At 42.3% G+C, this 12,106-nt stretch overlaps 1 protein-coding gene across 5 annotated transcripts in view; it reads right to left on the reverse strand.

The window, feature by feature from the left end:
• The window catches only part of ROCK2 (Rho associated coiled-coil containing protein kinase 2), a 120,589-nt gene that overhangs the window by 33,224 nt on the left and 75,259 nt on the right, over nucleotides 1-12,106 (reverse strand). For all 5 annotated transcript variants that reach the window (XM_075269148.1, XM_075269147.1, XM_075269144.1 and 2 more), the window contains exons 8-11: nucleotides 7,604-7,695; nucleotides 4,709-4,868; nucleotides 3,651-3,714; nucleotides 1,350-1,441 (exon numbers count right to left, since the gene is read on the reverse strand). In XM_075269148.1, the coding sequence (XP_075125249.1) occupies nucleotides 1,350-1,441; nucleotides 3,651-3,714; nucleotides 4,709-4,868; nucleotides 7,604-7,695 (408 nt within the window). The remainder of the gene's footprint in view (nucleotides 1-1,349; nucleotides 1,442-3,650; nucleotides 3,715-4,708; nucleotides 4,869-7,603; nucleotides 7,696-12,106) is intronic.

Genomic DNA, 12,106 nt, shown 5'->3' on the forward strand with positions numbered 1-12,106 from the left:
TAAATTATATGTATTTTGGGTTTATCCACTTACGGGTTGTCCCATGAAAATTTAGGCTATATTGGACCCAAATTTCTGTCTTCACTGACCCCGGCGCTGGAGTGTTCTTTTGCAGCATTGGGGGCGCCCCCCAGCGCTGTTTGAGTGCTGAGGACCGCCCCTAGTGTCGTGAGAGAACTCATTTGCATACCGATGAAAAAAGAGATTTCAACCGAACAGCAGCACGAAGAAGACATCTTAAGCAGGGGTCTTCAAACTAAGGCACGCGGGCCACATGTGGCCGGCCGAGGGCATTTATCCAGCCCGCTGCATGTGGCCCGCCTGGATCGCTCACTAATGGGGAATCCGATTCCCCGATAGTGAGCGGATCTCTGCTTTCAATTATATGTGCAAATGTATATAAAACTGAAAGTTGTCAGTGTAGGCCACTGCCTAAACTGACTGCAGAGAGTGACGCAGCCATCGCTCCTGCAGTCTGAAGGAGGAGGATGCATGGAGGCTCTTCATGGGTAAGTATGATAGAGTGTGCGTTGTACAGAGGAGCTAATAATACAGTTGGGGGGGGGGGGGGGGAGTACTGAGGCGCAGATAGTACTGTGTGTGTGTGTGTGTGTGTGGGGGGGGGACACGTACTGAGGAGAAGATAATACTGTGTGTGTGGGGGGGGGGAGGGTACTGAGGTGCAGATAATACTGAGTGAGTGTGTGTGTGTGTGTGTGGGGGGGTACTGAGGAGCAGATAATACTGTGGGGGGGGAGCGCGTACTGAGGAGCATATAATATGGGGTAGGGGGGGGGGCGTTACTGTGAAGCATATAATCTTAAATTTTTTTTTTTAAACTATACTTTGGTCCTCCAGTGGTTTGAGAGACAGTGAACTTGCCCCCTGTTAGTCACAAAAAATTGTTTTTTAATAATAGGATCCCTTTAATATCTATATAAAAATTAATATATATATATATATATATATATATATATATATATTAATATATATAAATTTAATATCTTAAAATAAAACAATTCTCATTCCCTTCCACTGATACCCTGCTACCTCCGATGGTCCCTGCATCCCCTGGTTTCTAAATACCTGCTCAGCCGTCATTGACCCACATTAAAAGGAGGGCGGCATTGCTAGAAATCGAGATAAATGGGGACCCAGGAAAGTGTGAGTGGTTCAGCCGAGCCAAGTATAAGTATGTGGGGTTTCTTGTTCGTTTGTTTTTTTATACCATTCCTGAGCGGTTTTCTAAAAATAAATGATCAGCCGGACCCCCTGTTAGACTGATCCAATAGAACTTACACCTGAAGGCTAGAAGAACAAGCTCTAATAAGTAGGAATCACCCGCACACCTGTATTTGTGCTCTAGTTCTTCTTTGGCTTGCATCTCATTCTGCAGTTTTTCTTGCAGCTTCTGAATAGCTTTCTGTTGTTCTGCCGACTCCTACACACACACAGAAGGAACATGTCAGGCACAAGGCACAGCTAAAAATATACACACTCCCATTTATACCGCCTTGATCTTATAATAAAACCAATAAATAAACATATACTTGCCATTAGCAATACCAGGACTTTTGTGAAATCCGAACAGACACATTAAATGTGTTCAGAAACAGGAGTCATAGACATCACACTGTAACTCCATTATACATTGCACCCCTCATGTCGTACCTTTCCGCCGCCTCTTACCTATTCTGTTCACTTCCCTCTTCCTCTTCTCTGTACCTTCTGCTTTTTGCAGGCATTGGATGCAGCACTGTAACCAATCACTGGCGACCCAGACATGTGCAGTTGGCTCTGCCCGGGCCACCATTTTCCAGTTTTGCATCCGATGCCTGCAAAAAGCAGAAGATACGGAGAAGAGGAAAGGGCGAGTGAACAATACAATCTAAGGGGTGGAGGAAAGTTATGACGCGGGGGTGCTTGGAGCACAGGGGAACGTCCCTGATGCTCCGTGGTCGTAATTAGAATAAGAGAAGAAACGTATTTTATCAGAAACGGCGGGGAGAAGAAAAGAATGGAAGGCAGGAGTAGAATAGCATTTGTAAAGGCTATTCCAATGAGCCATTAGTTAAAAAAGGTGTTTTCCTAATGATAGCCTCCCTTTAATATTGTATCATTCATTAGATGTATATTACATATTTACTTCCATAATAATCAATTACTAGTATTTTACTGAATTAGAGGATCTTTATTGCTTCTGACTGACCCTGGCTGTCAGCCATTTATGAAGAAGTTAGAGTCCAGCTAAGGCTAGGTTCACACTAGCCTTCAGGTTTCAGTCTTTCAGGGACCCGAAAGACAGAAACCCTATCCGCTTAAAAAACTATTACACGCGGAAGGCTTGTGGACCGCATAGACTGTAATGAGGTCTGTTGATTTTGCAGAAATTTTTCACCGCCGATTTTAAGCGGAACATACGATGGCGTGCCAGAAGGTTAGTGTGAACCTCGCGTAAGGCTGTTATAAATAGAGTCGTCATTGTTTGGCCCACCAACTCTGCAGCCTAGCCAATAAGTGTATAATATAATTAAAGTCAGAGTCAAAATCTTTATTTTTTCCCTCAACTCCGCCCATCAATGTATTATATAGATGACCATACATATGAATGGCTGCTATATAATACAAATTGTACAGATAACCTCAACTTCGTTGGTGAAGGCAGCTGATCATCGGGATTTCGGGACTATAGTACAACCCACCCCATAGAAGAGGAAGGAGGAGTTGGAGTGAGCTAGGGGATGGGGACTGGTTTCAGTCACATATACCTGGAGGAAGTAAGTTACAGGGATCCTATCATTCAGACAACATTTTTTCTAAGTACCACGTCGGAATAGCCTTAAGAAAGGCTATTCTTTTCCTACCTTTCGTTGTCTTCTCTGTGCTGCCGTTCGCCTACAATCCTTGTTCTCGTCGGTATGTAAATCAGCTCTCTTGCAGCACTGGGAGCGGGCTCCAACACTCCGACAGCACTGGGGGAGTCCCCAATGCTGCGAGAGAACTCTCTCCAGCGATACCTCCTCTTCTTTAGCAGCGTCATCTTCAGCCTCTTCTTCCGGCAGTGACTTGTAACTTCTAAGGCCTCCGGCCTTGGGCAGAGCAGACTGTGCATGCTCATAGGCCACAAGAAAACGGCCGCTTGCACAGTATTGTAAGCGGCCATTTTCTCGGGGCCTGTGGGCATGCGCAGTCTACTCTGCCCGAGGCCTAGAAGTAAGAAGACACCGCCAGAAGAAGAGAATGAAGAGGCCGTTCCTGACAAAGATAGATGCAGCGCTGGAGAGCGTTCTCTCGCAGCATTGAGGCCGCCCCCAGTGCTGTCTGAGCGCTGGGGCCCGCCCCCAATGCTGCGAGAGAGCTAATTTGCATACCAAGAGAAACCGGTCTTGTAGGCGAACGGCGGTGCAGAGAAGACGACAAAAGGTAGGAGAAGTATAGCCTTTCTTAAGGCTATTCCTACGTGGTACTTAGAAAAAATGTTGTCTGAATGATAGGATCCCTTTAAAATAAACTCCCTGGACAACCACTTTAAAACTTCAAGGAGGTCAAGGAAATACATGAATTTAGTAACTGTTTGAAACCATATATATGAGTTAATAACCTCAAACATGAGAACCCAATGTCTAGATCGTCCGAGCCCACGCACTCACCTCTTTCGTTGGCTTTATGGAGGAGTTCTGTTCCTCTCTGCCTTTAGACGGGTCACTCAGCAATCTAAGAAACATTTCAGGAAAGACAAAGAGAAAGAACAAGAGACAGACCGAAGATGTTAAACAGTTCTAACTCATAAAAATACTTGGGCACAGAACGTCGCATTTCTAAACAGTTTACAGAGTTTGGATCAAAGACTGAAAGATAAAACTGTGCTGATTATAGAGATCTGTTTCTAAACATTTGGGTCACGGGATGATCCGATGCAGCGTCAAGGATGAGAATGTTACATGCACTGGTTCTTATCTGGGGAGGGGGGGGGTGAAGTTACAGTTCCCAAAATGCACTAGAAAGGAGCAGATAGTTCCCTTTAATGTAACTAACTCTTGAAACCCACTTCTTAGTCTATCAGGATATCCCTCACTTTAGTCTACGGGGTCCACAGGTTTTCGCAGGTAACTGCTTTTTAAGTGGATTGGGTTAAAATAAAAGCAGAGGAAGCCAGTTAGCAAAAAATGCCCCTATCTGTACGTGACTGTTCACCAGTTTATGACACCACAGATTGGAAACAGAATGTTTTTTTTTTATTATTATTATTATTATTATTATTATTATTATTATTATGTTGTTCAAATGTGCAGCACAGTTGTATTGATGCTGCCAGGGCTTGCTATGGGCAAGATTACAAGTGTAAAGGACGTCAGTCACACATACTCCTATTTGTTGCTGTCTGTAGCTTCTCCATTACAATATACAAGTTAGAGCTATAATTATTCACTGTCTTCACACATAACACAGATCTGCTACTGACACACTAGACTAACTTCTGCCCAGTATGAGAAACTTGATCCATTCAGAGACAGGGATTGCATGTGAGACTGGATAACAGAGGTAACTACAACTACAGAAACAACATTAGTAAGTGACTAATCTTTCGACATGCAAACCCCCTTATAGTGTAATGGCAAAAAATACAACATGCAAATGCATCACCCCCACAAAAAAAAAACAAAAAAAAACCTTGTAAAAAGTGAATCAACAACATCAATATACATACAGATTTTCTCGGTAATAGGTAAATCCAATGAAAGGCAGCTGGTTCCCTGCAAATGCTTTCGGGATAGGAAAGGTTTCTACGTTGCCTCTGTCATCTTCAATGTCATCAAAATTACTGCTGTCGATGTCACTGCTCAGCTCAGGGACCACCGGGGCAGCCGCTTTAGGAAGAAAACAATCAGGTGTAAGATAATACACATCCTATTATGAGGTAGTGAAGCAAAACCCTGACAACAAGATCTCTTAAAGGGCCATCCATACCAACAAAAAAAAAAATCACCATGAATAGAAATCATTAAACTGAATATACATTTTATAAAGGGATTGCCCCATTACAGACACTTATCTCTTATCCACAGGATAGGAAATAAGTGTCAGATTAGTGGGGGTCCAACCACGGGTCCCTAAGACGTCAGGTGAATGGGACCAGTTCCCTATTCACTTCCATCAGGCCTTGTGACAGATAAACATGACTCCACATGGCCTGCCACTCCATACAGCTGATCTGCTTCATCATCACTCCCTGCCAGTCTCTCGATGACGTGTCTTAAAGGGTCACGTAGCCTCTCCAATCAAAATCTCACTGGTAAGACAGATGATGTACGCGACTGGCTGCAGCAGTCATATAAGTGATATATAGGATGCTATTGCTGCAGGGAGGAAGCAGACACATGGGACAACCAAAATGGAAGTGAGAATGGGATTTGTTAATTTCATTCCATCCCATTCCCTGTTCTTGGCTAAAATTCTGAAAGCTCCTTTAAAGACACCAAGATCATGTTTCTGCTGATTGCGGTCATTCAGAATGTCATCATTTAAAGAGAAGCTTGTCAGGACGTTTATGCTGCCCCCTCTCTGCAGTGTCTGATATATTTATGAGCCACAGCCTCCCCCATCCTCTACTGCAGATTGACAGTTTTCTCTCTATGCACTGTAATAGGGAGAAATCTGTCAATCAGTAGCTGGAACATGGAGGATGAATACATTGGACTCCTCATTCACACCACTGGCAATGTGTGTTATCAATGAATGGAGCCAGAATACACGTGATGCAAGTGGAAATACGCAGGACAGCAGTCAGTGGGCCTGACACTACTGCATGCTGACAGTTTCCTTTTAACATTTTCTTCCTGTACAAGTAAACACAAATTTACTATTTAGAAAACTGGAAGTGGCCTGTGTTATACTGGTGATTATTTTTTATATTATCACGGTGCCATGTTAATAACACCTAACATGGAGTAAAGTCTAATGCTTGGTCTGACTGCAGATGCCGAGATATTAGGCACATGAGTTGTCCTCCAGCATATACACAGTGCATGAGCCAGACACACAAGCCCCGCTCTCTCAGGTAGCACATAGTGGGCGCTTTGTGTAACATTTAAATGCCCACGACTCCTAACAAACTCCTTATTCATCGGAGAAGTCCGACACTCCCAGCCAGGCTGAAGATCAACAAGACGCAATACACAAACATACCAGGAAACCATTATATACGTGCTGTGTTTGTGTCTTCTTCATATCCACCTCCAGACATCGTAATATAAAGATATTATGTGTGTGTGTGTGTGTGTGTGTGTGTGTGTGTGTGTGTATGTGTACACACACACACGCGTGTGCGTCACCACCACTTTCTGACATCAAAATCGACTATTATTATCAATACCATTATCAATTCTAGAGATAACTGGTCATGAACCGGTTTCATTAAAGGGGTTGTCCAGGACTGGTATAAAACAAACTTCAAAAACAAACAAAAAAAATACTCACCCATCTACAGTTCCATTATACAGTCCTGGTCCCCTTTCTCTCTCAGACCAGGACTTTCTGTGACCGAAGTGGAGGGGTTCACATAGCCAATGAGACCAATCAATGAATTCGGTGATCACTAGAGGGGAGGTCACTGATTGGTCAAGTGATCCTCTCTGATCCTGCACAGCAGGTCCTGGCATGGGTGAGAAGTGGGAATCGGGAATGGAGAACCGGGGCCTAGAGGGTATGTCATTTTTTTTGTTTGTTTTACGCTGACCCCGAGTTTGCCCTTAATCCTGAACATTCCCTTTAAGTGACATGCCACTTATATTTTTTTTTTTCGCCCCCATCACAGATTTCAAATCATCCGGAAAAAATTCTGCACCGCTTAAAACAGCATTGCAAATTTCCTACCCTATTTAATAGAAAAGCAGAATTCACATGGATTCTGGCGCTGACTATATGTCACATGAAGAAAGGACTGTGTGAATACGTCCTAATGAGGCTCACACAGAGTCTTAGACAAACATATGGCCAACTGCATAGAAAGGCAATTTCCTATCATTAAGTGCGTGGGTATCCTCCCACACCAAAAAAACAAAAAACACAGGAACTCAATGCCAATGTTGCACATGGTTGGACATGAACCCCGGACACCAGTGCTAACAACTACACCACCGTAAAATTACTATAATAGTCTATGCTTTAAAAAAAAAAAAAAAAAAAAAAGAGAAAAGAATTATATACTAATAATAATAAATATATAATAATACAAATAATAAAATAATAATAATAATAAGACAGAAAAAATAAAATAAATATATATATATATATATATATATATATATATATATATATATATATATATACACACACACACACAAATATATATATATATATATATATATATATATATATATATACAATATATATTATATAAATTATTATATATGTGTGTGTGTGTCTATGTGTAAATAAAATTGTGCTTGGATGCGACTACCAACAAGAGATTTACCACTACTAACCATGGCATGACAAGTCCCAATATAGCCCAGACTAAACCTAAAAAGCATAAAAATAACATCTATATAATAATTTAGATATATTAAAAAATAAATAAACAGAAAATCATCATATCACTCACTTTCTCGGATATTGTCCCACGTCCACTGGTCGTTCTTGAAAAACGCGTGCTGCTTAATTTCCTCTATACCATTCCTCCCAAGTCGTACCTCCCTATACATAGCAGAAGAACCACAAGTTACATCGGGAAAACCTTGGGCTGTCTGTGCATGAATACACAAGAGAATGAAAGGGTTAATTCAGCCTCTCTGATCCGGCAGCGATCTCCGCACAGGCGTCCTCTTCACAGCGGCCGATCCATGGAGTGGGATCTGTGGCTTTTAGTGTGTGTCTAATATCTCGGAGAGGGGATGGTAATTTTTTTTTCTTTTTTTTTTTTTTTTTTTCGCCTCTTAGGACGCCACGTGTGGAATTGAAACAGTTTTCCATCCCGATTCGACGGGAAGTTCAGCAAACACCGGCCAGGGTTTTAAATTGAGAAAAGGATCCTTTGAAAAGGGACTGCCAAACCCATACGACAAAGTGTGCCTACGAGGGGCTGAGGAGAACAGCGCCAATACCTCTTAACCCCTTCCCTGCCGCTCTACGGCCATCTGGACAATTCTGCCAGTGATATAAAGGGACAGGTAAATAAACTCTGGCTGTACTATGAAAGGATTTAACCTCTACTACCTACTACTGTACGGGGGGATTGGATTATAGGACCCCACCAAAGCTAAATATTTGGACTGGCAGCGGAGACGTTCAGAGCAAGCAGAGGAACAAGCCTCTCAGTTATCTCAGGGTTACAAGGTGTGCGACTCTCGTTTCCACGAAACACATTACCAGCACAAATAATCCATACATCCAGCTTCCTCCTGTTACCTGCCCTAATCTCTGCAGATTAAATAGGATTTTTGCACCCCTTTTATCTCAGACTTCCCCTGTACAATGGTTTGCATGTAAGACTGACTGCCATGTGTCCTTCCCGCTATATAGCGACGCTGCGCCTCTTCATGGGGGCACTGGGGGATGACCTGTTAACCCTACAATGGGGAATTTAAAGGGATATTCCCATGAACATAACCATATTTAAACGTGTAGGCAATTCAAAGTCAAACGTGAGAATTAAAAATCTTGCAGATTTTTAACCCATCTTAGTGGTGACATCTGTTGTGTTGTTCAGTTGCGAACTGACACAACCATGAATGTAGGAATTTCTATGATATGAATCTTAGCCGCCATTATGTCCGGTTAGCTTCTCGTACATGTAGTGTCCCTGCCTGATAACAGGATCACAATAAGGACATCATGGCTGGGTATGTGACAAGACCAAGACCATAGAAAGTTCCTGCATTCATGGTTGTGTCCATTGGCAGCCGATCAAGACAAGAGATGTCACCACTAAGATGGTGAGAGAAAATCTTTACAACTCTGCAAAATGTGTAATTATTTACATTTGCCACAAAGTTTACCTTTTATTTGTCTACAAATTTAATCATGGCTATGTTCATGGGAATACCCCTTTAAATTTCCTATTATAGGGTGAATATGTCTTTCCCTAGTGGTCCGATGAAGTGGTGCAGCATCACTATATAGCTTGTGATCAGGACACATGACTAGTCAGATTAGGATTGCACTGAGACCAAGCAAATCTTAGGCCCGGTTCACGTCTGCGTTCAGGCCATTCCGTCCTCCTGCAAGCAGCACTGTTCTCGCCGCAATTTGCATGTTGAAACAGAGCGGAAACCACGCGGACCCCATTACAGTCTATGGGGTCCGTGGGTTTCCTTAGGTAACCGTTTTTTTAAAAAATCCGAATAGGTTTCCATTCGGGGGGTTCCCAAGTGGACTCCCCAAACGGAAACCCGAATGCAGATATGAATTGGGTGAAATCTGCAGTGTTTAAAAAAAAAAAAAAAAAAAAAAACTCCATTTTTTTTCCCTTTCTCTTGAGCAATTTTACATCTGTCTGGGACTCATTTTCACATATCTCTCATAGACTTGGAACTAAATTACTGGGATAACGTCCATCCTTAGGGAGTGACCACCTTCTCAGGTGTGTGGAGACTTACACAGCCATAGTTGCTCCACTGCAAGGGAACATGGGAAGAATATGCAAATCTGTCTCCCAAGATGTAAACAGGGAGACGGTGCCTCTGTTATGCTGCCCTCTATGGGAAGCACCCTGAACATCATACCCGACTTTCCCAGAATTCTTTACTGAATAATGCGGGGTTACAACGAAATGAAAAGGGACAAAAATACGACAAGTTCTATTTTTTGATAGAAATTAGTAACTTCCTGTTGTCGCTTCACACATTTCCAGGAGGAATAACAGAGCAAGGACACAATCTAGAGTTCTAAGAAATGCTCCAGAATTATTTTATGGGAAATATATAAATTTACTAACACCAACTTAGAGGAGAAGAGACAGCTGCTCTCTAAGCAATTCCATAAAATATTCTTTAAAGAGCACCAAGAGCTGAGATTTCAAGTTACAGATAATAAAAGAAGTCTATGGATCTGTATACAGTATATGTATAGTCTATGGATCTGTATACAGTATATGTACAGTCTATGGATCTGTATACAGTATATGTATAGTCTATGGATCTGTATACAGTATAAGTATAAAGTCTATGGACCTGTATACAGTATATGTATAGTCTACTAGCTGGTACCCGCGACTTCATCTGCAGAGATTGTAGAAGGGGGTAAATACAGGCGCGGGTAAGGATTTAGTAGTGTGTATAAAGTATGGGATAGGAAATGTAACTTTGTATCTTGTTTTTGCTGTAATTCTGAGAATACATGAGACTTTTGTGTTGAAGTTAATTTGTATTTCAGCTGCTATACGGTGTTCTGCGAAACTGTACATAGTGTCTTTGGGACAGAGGTATTTCAAGTTAAGGGGGCGTTCACACTACTGTCGGTGTCCGACAGGTAGTGTCCGCTCCTAGTGTCCGCTCAAAATCTGGCACGGACATTAGGAGCCGACATGCAGGGTTCTTCTGTCCGCTTGAGAAGTCGGACATCTTCACTTGTGGACAGGGAAGGACGGGCACGGAGTGCAAAAGAACGCACCCGATGCCCATTTAAATAAATAACAGGTGTCACGGACACAGCTAGTGTCCGCTCCTAATGTCCGTGCCAGATTTTGAGCGGACACTAGGAGCGGACCCTACCTGTCGGACACCGACGGTAGTGTGAATGCCCCCTAATATACTTGGATATACGACATTGTATGATTTGTTATTTTCCGCCAGTACATGTAAGTTTCGGAGGATAAATAGATGGAGAGGGCAGTAAGGCAGATTGGTGACATTATTATCGACCGTAAGGTGTCTGTGGTCTGTTGAAAGGGTACATCGGAGTATACAGGCCAGAAGTAGTCCCAATGCAAACATGCTATCAGAACTTACCAGTGTCGTTGGCGTGGAGACCTAGGGAAGGTGGATGAATCGTGAAGACGAAACAGCAGTGAGGTGAGAGTGCCGTCGGGGAGTGTGGGGAGCTGGAGAGAGTAGTTCGGGTGCTGCGGCCTACAGTGGAGGCGCAAAATGGTGGCGTGCTGGAAACACGTTGTGTAGGTGGCTAAGATGCGCATGCTCCAACACAGTGGAGTGGCTGGGTGGGTAGTGTTGCGGATCATCAGAGCGGTGGGGGTCGGCAAACATGGCTGCTCTGGAGCGTTAAAGAGGTAGCCTCCTGTAGTATCGTTAAGGTGAGGGTGAAAGTGGTAAGTATATGTAAATGTGATCGTGTGGGGTTAGGGGCGAGGCTGTAGAGGGTAATAGGAATTTTGTGGCTTGCTATGGTCCAAAGTGTGTGAGATTGCAGAGATGGTGATGTGAGTTTGAGTTTTGTGGGGGTCCTGCGAAAAACGTATGTGCGCTATTGTGATGAAAAGTAGCCTATTGCGCAATCCTGTGTAGTAACTATGTTTGTGGAAAATTTCAGCAAAATCGGTGGAGTGGATTTTGCGTGATTGAGGAACAAACATCCAAACACACAAACCCACAAACATCCAAACTTTCACATTTATAATATTAATAGGATGGATCTGTATACAGTATATGTATAGTCTATGGATCGGTATACAGTAAATGTATAGTCTATGGATCTGTATACAGTATATGTATAGTCTATGGATCTGTATACAGTAAAGGTATAGTCTATGGATCTGTATATAGTATATGTATAGTCTATGGATCTGTATACAGTATATGTATAGTCTATGGAGCTGTATACAGTATATGTATAGTCTATGGAGCTGTACACAGTATATGTATAGTCTATGGATCTGTATACAGTATAAGTATAAAGTCTATGGACTTGTATACAGTATATGTATAGTCTATGGATCGGTATACAGTAAATGTATAGTCTATGGATCTGTATACAGTATATGTATAGTCTATGGATCTGTATACAGTATATGTATAGTCTATGGATCTGTATACAGTATATGTATAGTCTATGGATCTGTATACAGTATATGTATGTATAGTCTATGGATCTGTATACAGTATATGTATAGTCTATGGATCTGTATACAGTATATGTATAGTCTATGGATCTG

Source organism: Leptodactylus fuscus, chromosome 3 (assembly GCF_031893055.1).
Source record: "Leptodactylus fuscus isolate aLepFus1 chromosome 3, aLepFus1.hap2, whole genome shotgun sequence".
Classification (NCBI taxonomy): Eukaryota; Metazoa; Chordata; class Amphibia; order Anura; family Leptodactylidae; genus Leptodactylus; species Leptodactylus fuscus.